The sequence below is a fragment of the Loxodonta africana genome, chromosome 5 (genome assembly GCF_030014295.1).
Source record: "Loxodonta africana isolate mLoxAfr1 chromosome 5, mLoxAfr1.hap2, whole genome shotgun sequence".
Lineage (NCBI taxonomy): Eukaryota > Metazoa > Chordata > Mammalia > Proboscidea > Elephantidae > Loxodonta > Loxodonta africana.
Window position 1 is genome coordinate 43,445,702 of NC_087346.1, and position 23,635 is coordinate 43,469,336.

Sequence of the window (23,635 nt, forward strand, 5' to 3'; positions counted from 1 at the left end):
TTGAAACTTGATATCACTGATGTGGAACACCTCATAGATCATGAAGAAGGGGAACTGACAGGTCAGTACTTAATGGTGTTTAAAGAGGAAAGAAATAATGAAAGAGAAAGAAATAATGAGGAAGAGTAAGACGCTGTCAAAAAATTTTACAGTGAAAGGATAAGGTGAAGTTTTTCTCTAAACTCAATCAGGGACTTCAGTTGCTAGAAAACATGGACCCAAATGCTGATTGTTTTGCTGAAGTTAATAGGCAGATTTGGGAAGCAGTGAGATATTACCTTGAAATACATGAATTAAAAAAAAAAAAAAGGCCATACAAACAATTCTCACTAATTTTCTGACTAAAGTGCCATCCTCATTTCCAAGGATAATCCAAATGATCCAGAACCTTCCATAAGTGGAGTTATTACCGCAACTGACAAAGTACCAACGTCATCTAACTCTTCTTCATCGTTGGAGTACATTTTTATGATTTGTGTATTTTTGTCTGTACATAGGTATTAAAATATATCCGTAAGTGGAAAAAATAACCGTTGACTTTATATCGAAAGAGAAGAGCCCTGGATAAGTAAAGCACTATTGAAGAAGAAGAATAAAGTAGGAGAACTCACATTACTTGACCTCAGAACCTACTATACAGCTACGGTAATCAAAACAGCCTAGTACTGGTACAACAACAGATACATTGACCAATGCAACAGAATTGAGAACCCAAATGTAAATCCATTCACCTGTGGTCACCTGATCTTTGATAAGGGCCCAAAGTCCAACAAACGGGGAAAAGACAGCCTTTTTAACAAATGGGTGCTGGCAAAACTGGATATCCATCTGCAAAAAAATGAAACAGAACCCATACCTCACACCATGCACAAAAACTAATTTGAAATGGATCAAAGTCCTAAATATAAAACCAAAAACTATAAAAATCATAGAAAACAAAACAGAATCATGCTAGAGGCCCTAATACATGGCATTAACAGGATACAAACCATAATTAACAAAGCAAAAACTCCAGAAGATAGGCTAGATACCTTGGATCTTCTAAAATTTAAACACTTATGCCCATCAAAAGACTTCACCAAAAGGGTAAAGAGAGAACCTACAGACTGGGGAAAATTTTTTGGCTATGACAAATCCAATAAAGGTTTAATTTCTAAAATCTACAGGAAAATCCAACACATATACAAAACAAAGACAAATAATCCAATTAAAAAATGAACAAAGGAAACGAACGGACACCTCACCAAAGAAGACAATGAAGTGGTTAAGAGACACAGGAGGAAATGCTCTCAATCAGTAGCCATTAAAGAAATGCAAATCAAAACCACAATGAGATACCATCTCACCTAGACATTATTGGCATGAATGAAAAAAACAGAAAATAACAAATGTTGGAGAGGGTGCGCGAAGACTGGAACTCTATTGCACTGCTGATGGGAACTCAAAATGATGCAACCGTTTTGGAAAATGATATGGCACTTCCTTAGAAAGCTAGAAATAGAAGTACCACGTGATCCAGCAATCCCCCTCCTAGCAACATATGCTAGAGAAATAAGAGCTGTCACACGAATAGACAAATAGACACCCATTTTCACCACAGCATTGTTTGCAATAGCAAAAAGACGGAAACAACCTAGACACCCAACAACAGATAAATGGATAAACAAACTATTGTACATACACACAATGGAATACTACACAACAATAAAGAACAATGATGACTCTGGGAAGGATCTCACAACATGGATGAATCTGGAGAACATTATGCTGAGTGAAGTAAGTCAAAAACAAAAAAACAAATATTTACGAGGTCACTACTATAAAAAACTCATGAAAAGGTTTATACACAAAGAGAAACAATCTTTGATGGTTATGATGGAGGGGAGGGGTGGGGATGGGAAAACACTAAATATATTAGATAAGTGGTTACTGTGATAAGACAGTATACAATACTGGGGAAGCCAGCACAACCTGTACAAGGCAAGGTCATGGAAGCTCCATAGACACATCCAAACTCCCTGAGGGATGGAATTGCCGGGCTGAGGGCTGTGGGGACCATGGTCTCAGGGAACATCTAGCTCAACTGACATAATATAGTTTATAAAGAAAATGTTCTACATTCTACTTTGGTGAGTAGCATCTGGGATCTTAAAGCCTGTGAGCAGCCATCTAAGATAATCCACTGGTCTCACCCCATCTGGAGCAAGGGAGAATGAAGAAAACTGAAGACACAAGGGAAAGATTAGCCCAGAGGACTAATGGACCACAACTATCACAGCCTCCACCAGACTGAGTCCAGCATAACTAGATGGTGCCCGGCTCCCACCACCAACTGCTCTGACAGGGATCACAATAGAGGGTCCCAGACAGAGCTGGAGAAAAATGTAGAACAAAATTTTAAACTCACACACACAAAAAAGATCAGGCTTACTGGTTTGACAGAGACTGGAGAAACCCCAAGAATATGGCCCCTGGACACTTTGTATCTCAGTAATGAAGTCACTCCTGAGGTTCACCCTTCAGCCAAAGATTAGACAGGCCCATAAAAGAAAAAGAGACTAACTGGGCACACCACCCCAGGGGCAAGGACAAGAAGGCAGGAGGGGACAGGAAAGCTGGTAATAGGGAATCCAAAGCTGAGAAAGAGAGAGTGTTGACTCATCACCGGGTTGGCAACTAATGTCACAAAACAATATGTGTACTAATCGTTTAATGAGAAACCAGTCTGTTCTGTAAAACTTCATCTAAAGTACAACTGAAAAATAAAAAAGAATAAACCAGGGTTAGTGAAAATGAAATTTTTGAGCTCCCCTCTTGTACTCAAAATATATATATATATATATCTGTAAGTTTATAGTAATGTTTCCAACCCCCAAAGTCAAATAAAGATCAAATTTATAAAGGTAGTGATAATAAAAGGCAATAATAATGAAAACTAAAAAAAAAAAAAAAAATGAGGTATTCGACTTAAGTCAGAACTGATTTATGATAGAGTCCTCAGAATGGAATCCCATTGTAAGCCAGGACTACCTGTATATATATCTATATCTATCTATCCATAAGTATATATACACACATATAGATATATATAGTCTTTAAGAGGCATTTAGCGTTGTATTATAACGCAGTGTAAATAAAAAGTTGTATTAGTTTTGGTATTCTATCCAAATGCTTGTTAAGAACTTCACTCCAGACAGAAGAAAAAACTGTTATAAATTTGTGGAGTTCTAAGTCAAATATGGTCATGTTTTGAATTTCATAGCTAAGTATAACTTAGAGAAATGAAAAACATTTATGTTAGGGATATTTTTCCCACAACAGTGGAAAAAAAAAAAAAAAAAACCTTTGATCTCATTCTTTTGGTGTGCTTTTAGTATTTTAAATGCCAAAAAGTTCAAAATGTAACAGTCTTATAATATAAAGTTACTCAGTATCATAAAAAAATTTTGGAGAATGTATCTTTGCATTGTCTCATTCCAGGATATTTTAAAAGTAAAAAATCAGGTATGCAAATTTTGAATCTTCTCTAGATTGGTGAAACAAGAAATTAAGACTAGTATTTACAAGAAGAAAAAATGTACATACTTTGAGTTATTTTTATATCAAAATAGTTCTAAATTTGCTAGTATAATTGGCCTAAATAGAAGTTTTCATAGTTACCAAATGTCTCAGAGGTATGCACAAGTTTTTATATCTGATACATCCAAAAAAACCAAACCTAGTGCCGTCTAGTTGATTCCAACTCATAGCGACCCTACGGGACAGAGTAGAACTGCCCCATAAAGTTTCCAAGGAGCGCCTGGCAGATTAGAACTGCCGACCCTTTGGTTCACAGATGTAGCACTTAACCACTATGCCACCAGGGTATCCATCTGATATATACTCCATGTTAAAAACAGAAAAAAGAATTTTTTAAATTGTAAAGAAAAATTTGGAAACCTTTAATGTTATTCATTTTATTTTGGTGGCAAAGTTTGAAATCAAAGCAGCTAATGCATGTATTATACCAGGTGCCTAGGGTAATAGTGCACAAAGCGTGGTCTCCAAAACAGCAGAAGCCGTATCACCTGGATATATGTTAGATATACAAATTTAGACATGTATGAGAAACTCCGGAGAACGGCCCAGCAATCTGTGTTTTAAGAACTCTAACAAAAGCGATTCTGATGGTTGCTGTAGCTTGAAAATCAATGGCTAATCTCAAGTGTGAAAACCAATAACTTAGGGCAATGCTTAGAAAACGCAGAACAAACTTTTTTGTTTTGCTTTGTTTTGGCCTTCCCTAAAGAGGACACTGAAGTTTCTGAGTGGTGCTAACAGTCAATGTGCTTGGCTGCTAACTGAAAACTTGACAGTTCAAGTCCCCCTAGAGGCACCTCAGAAGAAGGGCCTGGCAATCTACTTCTATGAAAACCCTATGGAGCACAGTTCTACTCTGACACACGTGGGGTCGTCATAAGTCAGAATCTACTCCATGGCAAATGGTTTAAGAGGTCACTACTGATATTTTAGGTGAGATAATTCTTTGCTATGGGGAAATTTTTACATCTCTGATCTTCTGGCACTAATATGAATAAATAGTGTTCCTACAGATTCACCATGCTCCCTAGGGTTGTCAAGTAAAGACCTGAGTAAGAATGACTGATAGGGAGCAAACCTCCCTTTAGCCCTTTCATTTTCCACTTTGGGCCCAACCCTTGCCAAAGACCTTTATCACACTCTTCCCTTGCTTACCTAAAACACATCTGCTGGAAGAAGAAAGAAGGAGCTCTCCTGATGGTTTGTAGAAGCACACAACAAAGGGATGAGAATGAGGGCAGAGACTGCATTGAGGGCAATTTTTACTAATTATACTACATGTCACTATCTTATTTTATACTTTTTTCTTAAAGTCAAGGGTCAATTCATTTACTTCAACTCCAAATATTTTATAGAAAACAAGTGGGAAAAAACTCTGAATATTTACATAAGTGATTCTCATTGGGGTAAGTTTTAAATTGAAAATCTTATTCATCTATAATTGGTGATAAAAGCTTGATAAAAAGAAATACCTTGCTACTAAGAGAAGACAACCCATTAGAAAAATTAAAAAATTACATATTCCCTTCAAACCATAAGTCCAATAAGTGACCTACATAGAAGGAGCTAGAATATACCAATTGATAATATTTGTAAGACTTCATACATGTCTACCCCAAGCAAATGAAATCTACTGGATTTTAAAGCCCACTACAAAAGAGAGTCCTTACTATCTCCTTCTAGTAAAATTCTCCCATTACGATTTTTTCTTTTATCTCAGTTGATAAGTATATACTCTAAACTGGGTGGCAGGGGAGGTCCAGTGAGAATGAGGGTATGGTGATTGTCATGGATTGAATTATGTCCCCCCAAAAATGTGTGTATTAGTTTTGCTGGGCCATGATTTCTGGTATTGTGTGATTTTCCTATATGTTGTAAATCCTGCCCCTATGATGTTAATGCGGGAGGATGGGCAGCAGTTCTGTTTGTGAGGCAGGACTCAATCTACAAGATTGGATTGTTTCTTGAGGTAATCTCTTGAGATATAAAAGAAAAAAGCAAGCAGAGAGACAGGGGATCTCTTACTACAAAGAAAGCAATGCTGGGAGCAGAGTGTGTCCTTTGGACCTGGGGTCCCTGTGTGAAGAAGCTCCTAGTCTGGAGGAAAACTGATGAGAAGGCCGACAGAGAGAGAAAGCCATCCCCTGGCACTGACGCCCTAAATTTGGACTTTTAGCCTACTTTACTGTGAGAAAATAAACCTCTCTTTGTTAAAGCCATCCACTTGTGGTATTTCTGTTATAGCAGCACTAGATGGCTAAGACAGTGATGTTTAAGGTTTTTATGCACAACCTCCATATCACTTTCCCTAGGAGAGGGTGCTCTCATGTAGCTCAAAAGCAAAAACAAAGACTCCGGTATACCCAACTGAGCCATACTTCTAAGACGGCGGAACTTTAAATAAAAGAATAAAAGAGATGATAGCAACACCTAAGCAAACTATCTTCTTGGCTCTTTTACCTTCTCTAAGATCCATGCTTCTGATTCTCCTTCCTCCTAAATGGTTGACATGGTTATTCTGGGTTAGAAGAAACTCCTAATTTAGGGGCTCTTCTTCCACTCAAGAGCTACTGGAGAAAACAGAAGGCTGCAGAAAAATGACATATGCAATGAGTCAATTAGGCTAGTTCTTTTACAGAACTTAAAGCAAAAGGCTCTATCCATATCCGTCTTCATAATCACAGGGAAAAAATTCACAGGGCAAGAATAGAGTGTGCCTCTGGACTTAACAAAAGCAGTCCCCAGGCTCAAATACTGTTTATCCTAATTCTTCGGAATAGGGAACCAGACAGGTATTTGAGGCTAAATAGTAATTGAGAGTATGCAATTGCCTGGATGCTCTCAGTGCAGAAGGCTGTTGGTTAAAGATTTGACTTTACAGCCAAATCTCTATCAGAGGACATGACTAATATAAGTTAAAACTTTTATTCCTGACTTAATATAATTCATTTTGCATGGAAACATCTGATCACAATTACCTGCATGAGAACTTAAACATTAACATTATAGTAGAGATACCTGGCAGACACCACCTTAACCAAATGATTTAAGTTGAAATGACTGGGAGCGACTTGACATAATGTGCCTCCTGATAGGGTGCACTGAGAAGGATGCAACATCACTTCTGTGATATTCCTGCCAAAAATGCACACCTTGAATCTAACCACGAGGAAACAGATAAATCCAAATTAAGAGACATTATATTTAAAAACAATAAAAATTGACCCGAGCTCTTCAAAAATGTTTAAAAGACAAAGCAAGTTGAGAAACCGTTTTGCATTATAGGAGACCAAAGGGACATGACAAATGTACTATGATCCAATGGACTGTAGATTAGATAATAATATGTCATGAATTCAATACTTTGTTTTGATAATTATACCATGGGTATGTAAGAGCACGTCCTTGTTCTCAGGAAATACAGTCATGCATTGCTTAACGTTCACAATACCTCCTGTGAAAAAGGACATTATGTGATTTGGACATTGTGCCAACACCCGGGTCTGTGGGCTGCAGAGCTCCAGACACATGGCCTGGGCAGCTTCTGCTGCAGATGCCTCAAGTGAACCTTGGCAGGGTCCCGCAGGGCATGTGGCCCCACAGCTCAGTTAGGTCACGATGGGGAGGCCCCAAGCGCGGGCCAGGCCAAGCCCCTGGATGCCTGCTGACCTTGGGCCCTCAGGAGCAGGATCAGGTGACCACTCCTCCCAGAGGCAGGGGTGCCTGTTCCCGCAAGTAGGGGGCGGCAGGTAGGTAGGTAGGCTCTCTGTCCAGTTAGACTGTAGGCATCCCCTGGAGGGCATGTGCGGGACCACTGAAATAGATGCTGTCAGATGTTGCCCAAGGGGACTTTATGCAGCATGTGACTGTAGTTAAATATATAGGAATAAAGGGGCAGGATGTCTGCAACATACTTCCAAATGGTCCAGAAAAAAATGTACTAAGAGTAACAATAATACCAATGATATATACTAAATCCTCAGTTCTCTTTTCTTCAAACAAAATAATCTCAATTATTTTAGCCATTTAAATCTACATGAGATAAAAAGAAAAAATTCAAAGAGTTACCTGAGTTAAGCAGAGATTTGGGGAATTAAAACAGAATCTGTAGGTTCAATTCAACTTAATAAAATAGCATTGAATACCTATTTGCTGGAATCCTATACTCAAAGAGTTCATAGTCTACTGGAGAAGGAAAACATGCACATAAACAATTACAGTATAATAGAGGCTTAATAGAAGTACAAAAAAAAAAACACAAGAAAGTACTAAAAGAATGTTGAGAGGAAGTGATTAATTCCGACATCTACAATATTAGCTAATATTTAACATTTACAATTTACTAGCCACTGTACTAAGCACTTTGTATATTAATTCATTGAATATACCAACAATCCCATAAGGTAAGTACTATTAATATCCCTATTCTACAGATAAGGCAAGTGAGGCACAGAGAAGTATCTGAGGATAGATTATCTAGGTGGTAAGTAGCACAGCCAGGCTTCAAACTGTCAGGTTCCCTCCAGAACCCATGTCAAAGGCTGAAAGGAGGAAGTAGTATTTGAATTGATCCTTAAAAGGTGAATATAATTTCAATAGACAAGGGAAGTGGGAAGGACAAGATTCAAGGCTGGAGGGAAAATAAAAGTAAAGGCATTGAGATAGTAAATATAGGTTGAATAAGGCAAACAGGAAAATTCAGGGGATGGTATACAAGATATAAGGAGAGAAACGGAGAAGAGCAAGAGTAGGGGGCTAGGATAGGCTTAAAAGAACATATTAGACCCCATCACGAGGAATAAGACAATCTTTGCTAACAAAGAGGATAATTCTCATAACACTGATGTAACTCAGTGTTGATCCAGTATAAGAGTCAGTCTTTGAGACATCCAAAGGAACCAAGTACCAATAAAATCTTATTATGATTCACTTTCTCCTAAACGACAGTGCCAGAGACAAATCCTGAGAACATTTTCATAGTTACCTCCCCTACCTGTGGGTAATAATTTCATTTCACAAAGATTCTATCCCCATGCAATGTTGAAATTTGCTAGAACTGAAAACGGCAAATCCAAATGCCACAATTCCACCTTAGTTTAACAAAAATGACAAATCTTTTAGGAAATATTAAATGGAATATGAGTAAACCATAGCTCTGCTGTTACAGTTCCTTCTTTGCCATCATAAATATTTATGAAAACAAGTTGATCCAATATATTCCATGAACTCTGATAGATACGCACTTCTAACTAGTAAAACGACCAGGCATAAACGCTTAATGTCAGATCTCCTTGAGTTGATAGCAGTTTGTAACTGATTATTCATATTAATAAGGAAAATATCATTTTAGTGCCATAGTAAATTAATTATGGATAAAACAAAACATGTGATATTTAGAAAACTGTTTTCATGTCTTGATAAATATAAATATTAATGAAAATCTGATTTTTTTACACTATAGATTTAACTTGTTCAAAATCTATATCATAACCAAAGTGTATACAACCAAAATCCAATTGCAAGTACTACAAAAGCAAATATTTAAATTTTTCAAAATGTCAGAAAATATTTAACATTAAAACACTAAGAAATTTATTAGTAGCTATTTTTGCATATAATTAATAAAAGACCAAAAAATGAATTTCACCTTAGAAAATATCATTAGAGCAGAGATCTAAAGGGACTCACATAATCTCCTTCCATTTTGGAAGAAATCCAAACCAGTTAACAGAAAGACAGTTTGAGATTCTCAGTTTACTATGTTTGAGTTCTTTTTCCCACCCCTAAAGTTGTTCTTGCTGTTGGTAGGTGCCATGGAGTAGGCTCTATCTCACAGCGACATTATGTATGATAAAATAAAACATTGCCCAATACTGCACCATCCTCAATCATTGCTATGTTTGAGCCTATTGTTGCACCCACTGTGTCAGTCCATCTCATTGAGGGTCTCTTTTTAGCTGACCCTCTATTTTACCAAGCGGAATGTCTTTCTCCAGTGATTGGTCCCTCCTGATGACATGTCCAAAGTAAGCAAAACAAAGTCTCGCCATCCTTGATTCTAAGCGGCATTCTGACTGTATTTACTCTAAGACTGGTTTGTTTGTTCTTCTGGCAGTCCAGGCATATTCAATATTTTTCGCCAGCACCACAATTCAAATGCATTAATTCTTCTTCTGTCTTTCTCATTCATTGTCCAGCTTTCGTGTGCATAAGAGGCAACTGAAAATACCATGGCTTGGGTCAGGCACACCTTAGTCATCAGACTGACATCTTTGCTTTTCAACACTTTAAAGGGATCTTTTGCAAGAGATTTGCCCAATGCAATACATTGTTTGATTTCTTGACTGCTGCTTCCTTGGGCATTGATAGTTGATCCAAGAAGAATGAAATCCTCGACAACTTCGATATCATCACCATTTATTATGATGTTGTGAAGTGGTCCAGTTGTAAGGGTTTTCATTTTCTTTATGTGCAGGTATAATCCATACCGAAGGCTGTGGTCTTTTACTTTCCCCAATAAGTGCTTCAAGTTGTGTTTCCTTTTGGCTAGCAAGGTTGTGTCATCTGCATATCTCAGGTTGTTAATGAGTTTTCCTCCAATCCTGATGTCATGTTTTTCTTCATATAGTCTGGCTTCTTAGATTATATGCTCAACATACAGATTGAATAAATAAGGTGAAAGAATATAGTCTTGCTACACTCATTTTCCAATTTTAAACCATGTAGTATCCCCTTAGTCTGTTTGAACGACTGCCTCTTAATCCATGAACAGGTTCTACATAAGCACAATTAAGTGTTCTGAAATTCCCATGCTTTGCGATGTTAACAATAATTTATAATGATCCATACAGTGGAATGTCTTCGTGTAGTTGATAGAACACAAGTATATCTGGTGTTCCCTGCTTTCGGCCAAGATCCATCTGACATCAGCGAAGATATTCCTTGTTCCACGTCCTCTTCTGAATTTGGCTTGAATTCTGGACAGTTCCTTACGGGTATACTGCTGCAGCCATTTTTAAATTATTTTCAACCAATTTTAATAGCAACCCCTAAAGTTAGCTTCCTTTTTATCACCTTCCTCTTATTATTATGAATGAAATAGCATGCCATCGTCAAAAAGAGTGACCTATAATCACTATTTCCACAACATATGCTTAGAGTAGAAATATAAACATTTTTATATGATATATTTAATAATTTCATTTATAAAAACTACATAAATATATGTTTGTGGGAATACAAATAGTACAGTCTAGAAGCATATTTAATAATAGTAGTCTCTGTATGATGGTATTTTGGATGTTTTTTACTTCCTTGAGCTTTTTGGTATTATCTGAAATTTTTTATGCACATATGTATTATCTCTATAATTAGGGAAAAGATATTTTCATAAAAGAAAAGCTAGAATGTCTTAATTATAGTCTTCCCTTAAATATTTTTATATTACTTACTATTAAAATTTGAAATTCTTAACCCTTGTTTGTAAAATAATAGGTAGGAAGGTCTCCTTTTCCTTTTACGTTTACATTCTGGAATTTAGTCATTTTTTATGTTAAAAAAGGAGTGATAACTTTCAACTCCAAGGTCAATTAGGATCTGAGATATCTATGAGAACCTAACACTGTACCTCCAGCCTTAGGAAAATATAAGAAAGACAGAAGGAAGAGAACTTGGTAAGAAAAGGAAGGGAGGAGAGGAACATTAATTGGGTATGCATTATGTACCAGAAACTGTTCTAGAAATAAAGACGTGTAGGAAGTTTAAGTGCTGAATAAGCTATTCCCTACGAAGAGCGCACCTGTCAACCAAAGGTCAGCAGTTTGAATTCACCAGCCGCTCCTTGGAAACCCTGTGGGACAGCTCTATTCTGTCCTATAAGGTCACTATGAGTAGGAATCAACTCGAAGGCAATGGGTTTGGGTTTTGGTTTGTATGCTTATGCTTACAATCAAGCTGTTTGTACAAAGCCATGAGATTATGATTTATCATTTTATCTCTTTACAACGGGCAATGTGAAGGCAGAAGCAACCAGTCTAAGCTTTTCCTGTAATTCAAGATGATATCTTTCTCCTAATTGTACCCTGATCTTATCCAATATCACTAAAATCATAGCCAAATTTTAAAAAGCAATATGTTTAAAGACAGTATGACATGAAGAATTGGGACTATAGCTTCTATAGTCATTCTGTCGTTTTCCTATCCAAAAAGAAAGGACTACATGAAACAGAGAAAGATGTAATGAATAATTTTCTCATTCCTGTAGATATATTAATCAGTCTTGTAATTTATGGAAAATTTTAAATTTCTCTGTCCTTCAGCTTTCTGCTAAATTCTTCTATCACACTCATAATGTCCTGTAATTCTAAAACTAATGTTGTTAGTTACCATTGACTCAACTCCACTGCCAATGAGTCAGCTCCAACTCGTGATGAACTTACGTATAACATAACATAATGTTACCCGCTCCTTCATAATCATTGGTATGTCTGAGTCCACTATTTTAGCTATTATATCAATCCATCTTATTGAGGGTTTTCCTCGTTTTCACTGATACTCTACTTTGAAATAATGTCATATCAAAAATAATGTCCTTTTTCTAACGATTGGTCTTTCCTGATGACATATCCAAAGTGAGTGAGCTGTAGTCTCGCCATCCTCACTTCTAAGGAGTGCTGTGATTGTATTTCTTCTAAAACTGATTTGTTCATTCTTTTGGCAGTCTACGGTATATTCAATATTCTTCACCAACACCACAATTAGAATGAATCAATTCTTTTGTCTTCCTTTTTCATTATCCAGCTCTTGCATGCAGATGAGACAACTGAAAAGACTATGTCTTGAGTCAGATACACCTTAGTCATCAAAGTGACATCTTTGTTTTTTAAAACTTTGAAGAGGTCTTTTGCCGCAGATTTGCCCAAGGCAAAATGCCACTTGATTTCTTGACTGCAGTTCCATGGGAATTGATTTTTGATCTAAGCATCATCAAGTAGTTGACAGCTATTAGCAGTTCCTATTTGTTGAGTAGATGCTAAGTGCCAGGTACCGCAATATTTTCTTCACTTGTTTCTGTTAGTTCCATTAAGTCCACTTCAACTCATAGCAACCCAGTGTGACAGAGAACCGCCGCATAGGGTGTTCTAGGCTGTAATCTTTACAGGAGTATATTGCCAGGTCTTTTTCCCAGGGACCCACTGGGTGGGTTGCAACCACCAACCTTTTGTTTAGTAGCCCATCGCTTAACCATTGAGCCACGAGTGCTCTTTTTTCTTTACAAACATGCCCTCTAATCTTTACAAGACTGGAAGAGAGATATGGCAGAGGTACAAGCTGCCCTGTTAATATTCCTGTTCCTTGTCCGTATTTTAGATTTGTTACTAGCAAATTGGTCATCGCAATATTTCTACTTGGATGACTAACCCCAACTTAACTTTTCCTAAACTGAGCCAATCTTCCGTCTCAAACCTGCTGTACCTAGTCTTCCCATTTTAGTTAATGATAATTCTATCCTTTTTGCAGCTGCTCAGCCAAAAAAACTTGGAGTAAGCCTTGACATTCTCCTTTCTCTTAAATCCCACATAGAATCAATCCATTAGAAAATCCTGCTGACCCTACTATCAAAATATATACATAATCTACCATTTCTCACCTCCTCTACTGTTAACATTCTATTCCAAATCATTATCATCTCTCACCATGATATAACAGCCTTCTAAGTGGTCTTCTTCTTTTTAATCTAGCCCCCCTTCAGGCTATTCTGAACACAGCAGTCAGAGTGGTCCAGCAATTCAGATTATATTACTCCTCTGCTCAAAATGACCCTCTGTTATGGATTGAATTATGTCCCCCCAAAACATCTGTCAACTTGGCTTGCCCATGATTCTCTTGTATGATTGTCTACCATTTTACCTTCTGATGTGATTTTCCTATATGTTATGAATCCTATTACTAAGATGTAATAAAATGGATTGGCAGCAGTTATATTGATGAGGTCTACAAGATTAGGTAGCGTCTTAAGCCAATCTCTTTTAAGATACAAAAGAGAGAAGTGAGCAAAGAGACACAGGAACCTCAAATCACCAAGAAAGCAGTGCTGGGAGCAAAGCCCGTCATTTGGACCTGACGTTCCTGAGATGAGATGCTCCCAGACCAAGGGAAGACTGATAACAAGGACCTTCCTCCAGAGCCGGCAGAGAGAGAAAGACTTCCCTTGGAGCTGATGCCCTGAATTTGGACTTGTAGCCTATTAGACAGTGAGAGAATAAATTTCTCTTTGTTTAAGCCATCTATTTGTGGCATTTCTGTTACAGCAGCACTAGATGACTAAGACACCCTCCAACAACTCATTCCTTTCAGAGAAATGATCAAAGTCATTATACTAGCCTTATATATGATCTGTGTCTCTGACTTCCTTTTCTACTACCCTCCCCCCTTCATTGCTCCATTCCAGTCATAGTAAACTCCTTGCTATTCCTTGAATAATCCAAATAACATACCCCACTGTAGATCTTTGTACATATTTTCTTTATACCTGGTTCGGTTCTCCAACTTAGCCTCATGGCTCTATATTCCTAACTTCTATCACAATATTGCTCAGTTTTCACCTCTCAGTGAAGGTAACTTTGATGATTCCACTCCACCTAAATTACAATCCACCCACCACCAGTGCCCTCAATCCTGCCCCATTTTTCCTCCAAAACACTTATCAGTTACAACATTCAGTATCTACTTAGTTATTATGTTTACTGTTTGTCTCCCCCCGCCAAAAAAGTGCTAAGCACACAAAAATGGGCAGTATTTGAGGAAATAAGAAAAAGGTATAAGATACACACAAAAACAAATAGCAAAATGGCAGAAGTAAGTACTTCTTTAGCAGTAATTAAATATGAATGGATTGAACTTGGAAACCCTGGTGGCGTAGTCGTTATAAGAGCTACGTCTGCTAACCAAAGGGTCGGCAGTTTGAATCCACCAAGCGCTCCTTGGAAACTCTATGGGGCAGTTCTACTCTGTCCTATTGGGTCACTATGAGTCGGAATCGACTTAACGGCACTGGGTTTTGTTTCGTTTTTTTTGGATTGAACTCTCCAATCAAAAGGCACAGATAGGCAGAATGGATAGGAAAACATGACCCAACTATATGCTGTCTACAAGAGACCCATTTTAAATCAAAAGATGCAAGTAGGTTGAAAGTGAAAGGATGGAAAAAAAAAAATCCTTTAAAATAGAAACCAAGACAGCATATAATAATATCAGACAACATAGTCTTTAAATCAAAAATTGTTATAAAAGATAAGGATATTCAATAATAATAAAAGGATCAATTCATCAAAAAGAGATGATTATAAATATATACCATAGCAACCAGAAGGAAGGAAATAATAAAAATTAGGGCAGCGATAAATGAAATACAGAATACAAAACCAATAGAGAGAACAAAACCAAAAACTGGTTCTTTGAAAAGATCAACAAAATTGACAAACCTTTACTTACACTGACAAAGAAAAAAAGAAAGAAGACACATGTAACTAAATCAGAAATAAAAGTGGCAACATTACTATCAAACATACAGAAATAAAAAAAAATTTAAGAGAATACTATGAACAATTGTACGCTAGATGAAATGGATAAATTCCTAGATACATACAAATTACCTGAATTGACTCAAGAAGAAACAGATAATCTCAGCAGACCTATAACAAGGGAAGAGATTGAATCAGTAATTAAAAACCTCCCAACAAAGAAATGTCTGGGACGAGATTGCTTCAATGGCAAATTCTACCACATTATTCATTCATCTAGCACTCCATGGTATATTTAATATTCTTCACCAACACCATAATTCAAATGCATTCATTGTTCAGCTTTTGCATGTATGAGGCAATTGCAGATACCATGGCTTGGGTCAGGTGCACCTTAGTCCTCAAAAAAACTAAAAGAGAAGAATGCAAACAGCATTTCTCAAGCTGAAAGAACTTGAGAAATTGAAGAAAAAAATTCAAGCCTGAAGTTGCAATAGTGAAGGATTCTATGGGATTCTTTTTAATGATGCAGGAAGCATCAAGAGAAGATGGAAGGAATACACAGAGTCACTGCACCAAAAAGAATTGGTCAACACTCAAACATTTCGGGAGGTAGCATATGATCAAAAACCGATGATACTGAAGGAAGAAGTTCAAGCTGTGCTGAAGGTATTAGTGAAAAAAAGGGCTTTAAGAATTGACAGAATACCAGCAGAGATATATCAACAAATGGATGCAATATGGAAGCACTAACTCATCTATATCAAGAAATCTGGAAGACAGCTATCTGGCCAAGAAGTAAAATTTTGCTGAAGATAATTCAAAAACAGTTGCAGCAGTACATTGACAGGAGAATTGCCAGGAATTCAAGCCAGATTCAGAAGAGGATGTGGAATGAGGATTATCATTGCTGATGTCAGATGGATCTTGTTTGAAAGCAAAGAATACCAGAAAGATGTTTACCTGTGTTTCATTGACTATGCAAGGCATTCAATTGTGTGGATCATAACAAATTGTGGATAACATTGTGAAGATTATGGGAATTTCAGAAAACTTAATTGTGCTCATGTGGAATCTGTACATAGATTAAGAGGCAGTCATTCGAACAGCAAAAGGGGTTACTGAGGGTTTAAAATCAGGAAAAGTGTGCTTCAGGGTTGTATCCTTTCACCATACTTATTCAAAGCTGAGCAAACAACATGAAAATCTGGACTACATGACGAGGAATGTAGTGTCAGGATTGGAGGGTGACTCATTAACAATTTGCGATATGCAGATGACACAACCTTGCTTGCTGAAAAGTGAAGAAGACTTGAAACACTCACTCATGGAGATCAAAGATCACAGCCTTCAGTATGAATTACACCTCAACATAAAGAAAATAAAAATCCTCACAACTGGACCAATAAGCAACATCATGATAAACAGAGGAAGTATTGATGTTGGGAAGAATTTCATTTTACTTGGATCCACAATCAACACCCATGGAAGTAGCAGTCAAGAAATCAAACAACGTATTGCTTTGGGCAAATCTGCTGCAAAAGTTCTCTTCATAGTGTTAAAAAGCAAAGATGTCACCTTGAGGTTCGATATAAGAAAATCAAACAATGTAATACATCACATTAATAGAATGAAGGAGGGGGGACAAAAAACAAAAACATGATCATCTCATTGATGCAGAAAAGGCATTTCAAAAAATCTAACAGTCTTTCATGATCAAAGTATTCAGTAAACTGGGATCCACATGGTAAAGGGCATTTGTGAAAAACCCACAGCAAGCACCATACTCAATGGTGAGGGACCTTCCCCCTAAAATCAGTAATAAGACAAGGATGCTTGCGTTTTACCACTGCTATTCAACATTGTACTGAGCAATTAGACAAGTGTGATGATTAAGGTTGTGTGTCAACTTGGCTGGGCTGTGATTTTCAGTGGTTTGGCAGTTATGATATAGTTTGGCAGTTATATGATGCTGTCATCACTTCTATGATGAGATTTGATCTAATGTGATCAGCTTCATGATGGGATCTGCTGGAAGTAACCAATTAGTTGAAAAAGAGCTTCCTTGGGGACGTGGCCTGCATCAAATATAAGTGGACTTTCTGGCAAAAGCTTACAGGCTTTTGCTCACTCTGGATCCTGCCACTGGCTTCTGTTCAACTGACCCCTGGTTCTTAGTATTTGAGCTAGCAGCTTACCTGCTGTCTTGCCTGCTGATCTTGGGATTCGTCAATCTTCTCAGCCTATGAGCAAGAGCCCTGCTGTCAGACCTGTCAATCTTGGATTTGCCAGCCCCTGTGGGTACGTGAATCAGGAGAAAACTCTATCCTGACCCACGGACTTGGGACATTCCAGCCACTACAACCACATGAGCCATTTCCTTGATATAAATCTCTCTCTATATATATTTATACACTTTACTGGTTTTACTTCTCAAGAGAACCCACCCTAAGACAGCAAGAAAAAAGAAATAAAAAGCATCCAAATTGGAAAAGAAGAAGTAAAATTATCTCTATTTGCAGATGACAACACTATACATAGAAAATAACAAACAATCCATGAGAAAGCCACTAGAGCTAATAAATGAACTCGGAAAAGTTGTAGGATATAAGGCCACCACGTGAAATCAGTTGTGAACAATCTGAAAAGGAAATTAAGAAAATCATTCCTTTTACAATAGCATCTAAAAGAACAAAATACCTAGGAATAAATTTAACCAAAGAGGTGAAAAACCTTTACACTAAAAACTATAGAACACTGCTGAAAAAAATTAAAGAATTAAGTAAATGGAAAGACATCCTGTGTTCATGGATTGGAACATTTAATATTGTTAAGATATCGATTCTACTCAGAGTGATTTACAGAGCCTATATAATTCCTATTAAAATTCCCACAGCCTTTTTGCAGAAATGGAAAAGTCAATCCTCATATTCTTATGTAATTGCAAGGGACCCTGAATAGCCAAAACAATCTTGAAAAAACAAAAAAGAAGTAGCAGAACTCACATTGCCTGATTTCAAAATGCATTACAAAGCTACAGTAATCAAAACAGTTTGGTACCGGTATAAGAACAGACATATAGATCAAAGGAATAGAATTGAGAATCTAGAAACAAACTTATACATCTATGGCAAATTGATTCTTGATAAGAGTGTCTGTGGTGCAGTAAATTGCTTTAATATGGTCCTCTCATGGTGTTGTAAATTCCACAAAATGATTGGGTGGGGCTGTGTAAATGAAGTGCTTGTGGCCCACCAAGGGGATGGAACAGTTTTGCTAATGCAAGTAAGGTGCATGGAACCCTTGTGGGAGGTGAGGCCATGCAAATAAGGTTCATGAAACTCTTGCAGGGGATTGGTCAATTTTGCCATACTTCTAGCTTAAAAACAGCCAATCCCAGAGGTTGGAGAGGGACCTCATTACCATCAAGAACAGCCAGGAGCAGAACCTATCCCTTGGACCCAGAGTCCCTGAGCTGAGAACCACCTAGACGCAGGAGACAGAGATAGAGCTATAACACTGAAGATGGCCTGAGACAGCAGTGGCACATGACCAGCAGTGTAAGCTTGCCAACCTAGAGAGCAAAAGAGCTGAGCACCTTTGGGTAGGAGGCTTGCTGGTGGAGTGGGGCGCCTTTGAGCACTTGACAAGAGGTAGGCTTGCTGACTCAAAAAGTGAGAGAGCTAAGCGCCTTCGGGCAGGATGCTTGCTGATGGAATTTGGAGCCTCTGGGAACTCTGTAACACTTACCCAAGCAGGGCAGATGCCAGGCCGAGAGCCAAGGGCCAAAAGAGAGACAGCCAAGAATAAGCTGTCCTGATTGAAGAACTGTATCCAGAGCTGTTCATGTTACTTCCAAGTTGACCCTAGTCCTGAATTGTAACCTGTTATTTCCCTAATACATTTTATAATTGTAAGTATTGTCTGTGAGTTCTGTGTGGCCATTGCAACAAATTATCCAACCCAGCACAGAAGTAGAGAGTGCCACGGAAGAGACGGCTAGTAAAAAATTGGTTAAAAAAAAAAAAAAAATTGGAGAGTAGAGGTATATCTGACCTCCATCTAATGGGAAGCAACCTTGGGCTAATGCTGATCTTGATTACCCTGCCCCCCTCGTAAAGTTAGATGAGGAGGTCTGATGTCGCCATGCCATTTTTACAATATCCAATCTATCCAATGGGAAAAAATAGTGTCTTTAAGCAAATGGTCTTGGGACAACTGTATCTCCACATGCAAAATTTGAACCCATACTTCACATCATGTACAAAAATTAATTCAAAGTAGATCAATGACTTAAACGTAAGAGCTAAAATCCTAAAACTCTTAGAAGACATCATAGGGTTAAAGCTTCAGGAACCTTCTTTTAGGCAATGGTTTCTTAGGTATCACACCAAAAACATGAATAACAACAACAACAACAAATAAACTGGACTTCATCTAAATTTAAAACTGTTGTGCATCAAGGGACATTAGCAAGAAAGTAAAAGACAACCAGCAGAACAGGAGAAAATATTTGGAAATCATATATTAGATAGAGGTTTAATATCCAGAATATATAAAGAATTCTTAAAATTCAACAACAAAAAGACTAACAATCCTGTTAAAATATGGGCAAAGAACTTGAATAGATATTTCTCCAAAGAAAATACACAAATGGCCAATAAACCCATGAAAAGGTGCTCAATTTTATTAGCCATTAGGGAAATGTAAATCAAAAACACAGTTATCCTTTCACATACACCAGAATGGCTATTATTAGAAAACTGGAAAATAACAAGTGTTGGCAGCTATGTGAAGAAATTGGAACCCTTAATCATTGCTGGTGGGAATGTAAAATAGTACAGCAACTATGGAAAAATGTTTGGCAGTTCCTTAAAAAATTAAACATAAAATTACCATATGACCCAGCAGTTCCACTCTTAGGTATAAACCCAAAAGAACTGAAAGCAGAGACTCAAACAGACACATGTACATCAATATTCATCGCAGCATTATTCACAATAGCCAAAAGGTAAAAACAACCCAAATGTCCATCAACAGATGAATGGATAAACAAAATGTATTCAGTCACAAGAGACATAAGTTCTGATACATGCCACTACATGGATGAACCTTGAAAACATCATGCTTAGTGAAATAATTCAGACACAAAAAAACAAATATTATATGATTCCATTTATGTGCAATATCTAAAAGAGGGAAATACATCAAGAAGAAAGATTAGTGGTTACCAGGGACTCGGGGAACAGAGAATGAGGAGTTAGGAAAAAAAAATCATATTTTAAAATATGCTTAGCATAGCTAAAAAAAAAAGTGACTCCCAGATTTTTGGTCTGAGTTTCTAGGTGAATGGTAATGTCATTTGTAAAAAGGGGAAGACTATGCAACAGAATCCCCAAGAGAAGAATAAATAATGAGCAAACCAGATATCATGCGTCTTCTGATGCGATGTAATACAAACATATGGATTATTCATGAAGTATTTGTGCAAACCTGTTTAGCCCAAATCTAATCATGTCTTTTAATTTGACACCCAGCAGCTCCATGAGAGTAAAGATGTGGTGATCTGCTCCCATGAAGATTACAGCCTAGGAAACCCTATGGGGCAATTCTACTCTGTCACATGAGATCATTATGGGTTGCAACCTACCCAATGGCACACAACAACAACAACTGGGAATAGAGGAACAAGTTAGATGACACTAAGAGAACATAAATAGACAAACCCAAAATATCTATTTTCTATCAGGTAACTAAGGTGGGTATAGTTTAGAATACAAATGACTGAAGAAATATAAAGGATCCTTGACTGGATCTAGGGTGAAAAAAAGTTATAAAAGACATTTTCAGCACAATTCAGAACATTGACTATATACTGAGTATTAGATTATACTAAAGAATTACTGCTTATTTAGTAGGAGAATGCCATTATTTTTTAGATGTACCTAAAAGAATTAAGGGTGACACATCCTGATGTCTTTGAACTGATTTGGCCAAAATAAAAGTATGTGTGTGTTTATATAGAAAATATGGCAAAATATTACCTATTAAATCTAGTGGTAGGTATGCAAGCATTCATTGTACTATTTTTATGTTTGTTTGAAAATTTTCATGATAAAGAAGTTGAAAGGAAAAGATGCCTCCTTTATATTTCTACTCCTTCAATTACTTTCTCCCCAAAATAAAAATCCCACTAATCTTTACTGTAGGTCACTCTTATAAAAGCAGGAACTTTTGCTAAATGCTCAGAGCCTAGTACAGCATCTGGTGCCTAGTAGGCTCTCAGTAAAACATTCACTAAATCAATTAATTAATTGATGAGGCTCTAGGACACAAATTAGACCACATTTTCTAATAGGAAAGGTTGCTCCCTGTATGTTTTAAGAAAATCAGTACAGTATATTGGTGTAACTTGGGTTTCTATTCCTTCTGTGAACAGCATGATGAGATCTAAGGTTTTGGGGGAAGAGATATCTAGCAGTGACCACTTCAGCCTAACACTGAACATGTTGGAGAATGCCGATGAGCCACATATTCTACCCTAGTTTGGCCCAATTCTCTATATTACAGCCTGTAGCCTACACCCAGCTAACTATAAAGCAGGTCTTTATTTTCCTTTCCCGTTGTTCCTTGTATACGCATCTCATTCAGGAAGCTCATGGAGAAGATTGCATCAGACAGAACTGAAGTATTAAGTATTACAATCTTAATGCCATCAAATAAAACACCAATCTCCAAATTACTTCTAATAATTAAAAATTATTTTCTTGATTGGCAGAATAGAACTGATAGGTGTGATATAGGCAATATTAGGAAGTATCACAGAAGAGAATAGGAAAAAAGAAGGTAAATTATATCAAAGAACATTCAAAAATTACATCTAAAATAGTATTTAAAATTCCATAAGCATCTTTTAAACGTCTAATTGGGTTTTTGAGGGTAAGAAAAATCCATAGGGCTTTAAAAAAATGAAGGAACTGAAAATCAATATAAAATCAATATAATAATCTGAACTGACACCACGGCTGCCCTAAAGATACTTGCTAATACAGACCTAGACTTTAACAGCAGGGAAAAGTAGAGACGCTAGTCCTTCATCCCTGGCATGGTAGAGAGAACAAATCACTACATGAAACCTTAATGTTAGAAAAGCTATGCATATTCTCTATGAAGAGAAGCATTAAAAAATAGCTACCACCCCTCAGCAAAGAAAGATGATAAGGTAACTCATTTGTATAAAACTCATCTCCAGATGGAAAAGGTTGAAGAAATCTCAAGCTCAAAAGCTAATGGTAAGTGGTATTTAAGTTCTCACACCTTGAGATCCCTGGCATAAGCAAATATAAATTCTTTCTGTACTAATTTACCCATAACCAGGCCTCTCAGGATTCCCACAGATTTAGATAATCCAAAAAATGAATTCACTATCTAAAATTACAAAACTCTTAAGGAAAAAAACACTGGGAGTGAAAATCAGCAGAAACAACAAACAGCAGAATTAGACCTCTATGAACATCAGCTATGAGGAACAAGTACAAAATACAAAATAACTACACATGAATATTATAAAAAGAGAAAATTGAAATGTAAACAAGGGAAAATATTATCAAAAATAAGCAAACTAAATATAATTTGTAGAAATGAAAAATATTATTTAACTAAAAACCTAACTTTAAAAGATATTTTTAAAACAATTGTTTAAACAATTGGGAAAAAATTGATTATGGACTGGATATTAGATGATCCAGAAACTTTTGTTAATCTTCTGAGATGTGACAATGGCATTATGATTATGTAAGAAGATTTAATAATTTTTAGATGTATATATTAAAGGATGACATGCAGTCTGGGATTTTCTTTAAAAAGCTTCAGCAAAGTAAAAACAAAAAAGGAGTAGATGAAACAAATGTAGCAAAATGTGGAAAATATTAAATCTGAGTAATGTGTAGGTATGAACTTTTTCATAATAAAAAGAAAACTCAATGAATAGTATACACAGAATATTAGCCATTGCCAAAGTAAGAATTAGAGAATTGAAAGGCCGATCTGAAGAGAATATCCAGATTGTGAGTAAAATGTGAAGGGAAAAAAAAAACTCACCTTCCTTTGGGCTCACAGCTGCAGGAAGATTATTCCAATCAAGGGTCCAGGTAGGACATGGGTGAGGAGAAAACATCACTTCAATGCCTTTTTTCTAGAAAAGGAAACAGGCCCTTTCCAAATCAATATATTAATAAAACCCTGTTACGTCTAGAAGGCCAAATTTCTACTAGAAAAGACGAGCATAAATAGTAACAATCATCAGGAATTCCCCCCAAATAATTAGTAACATAAGAGACTTAACATCTTTGGAATTTTTTGACAACATTGTTACATTCTTATTATTTTTCTACTGAGATAATAAAAAGTAACATTTTTTTTCTATTTTTTATTATTTTCTGGTAGTACAGAGAAGCAACAAGCTACTCAGAAATATATTGGGTCACCTGAGGATAAAAATGTTATCAAAAGCAATTCACACAGAGATCATCATA

The 23,635-nt window shown here is 36.7% G+C and overlaps 1 protein-coding gene across 4 annotated transcripts in view; it reads right to left on the reverse strand.

Annotated features, from left to right (window-relative positions):
* GSTCD (glutathione S-transferase C-terminal domain containing) overlaps positions 1-23,635 on the reverse strand; it is a 230,969-nt gene that overhangs the window by 147,831 nt on the left and 59,503 nt on the right. For all 4 annotated transcript variants that reach the window (XR_010322037.1, XR_010322036.1, XM_064285482.1 and 1 more), the window contains exon 5: positions 23,202-23,295. Coding sequence is in view for 2 of the 4 variants with exons in the window: in XM_064285482.1 (XP_064141552.1) it covers positions 23,202-23,295 (94 nt within the window). In the remaining 2 variants the exon portion in view is untranslated. The remainder of the gene's footprint in view (positions 1-23,201; positions 23,296-23,635) is intronic.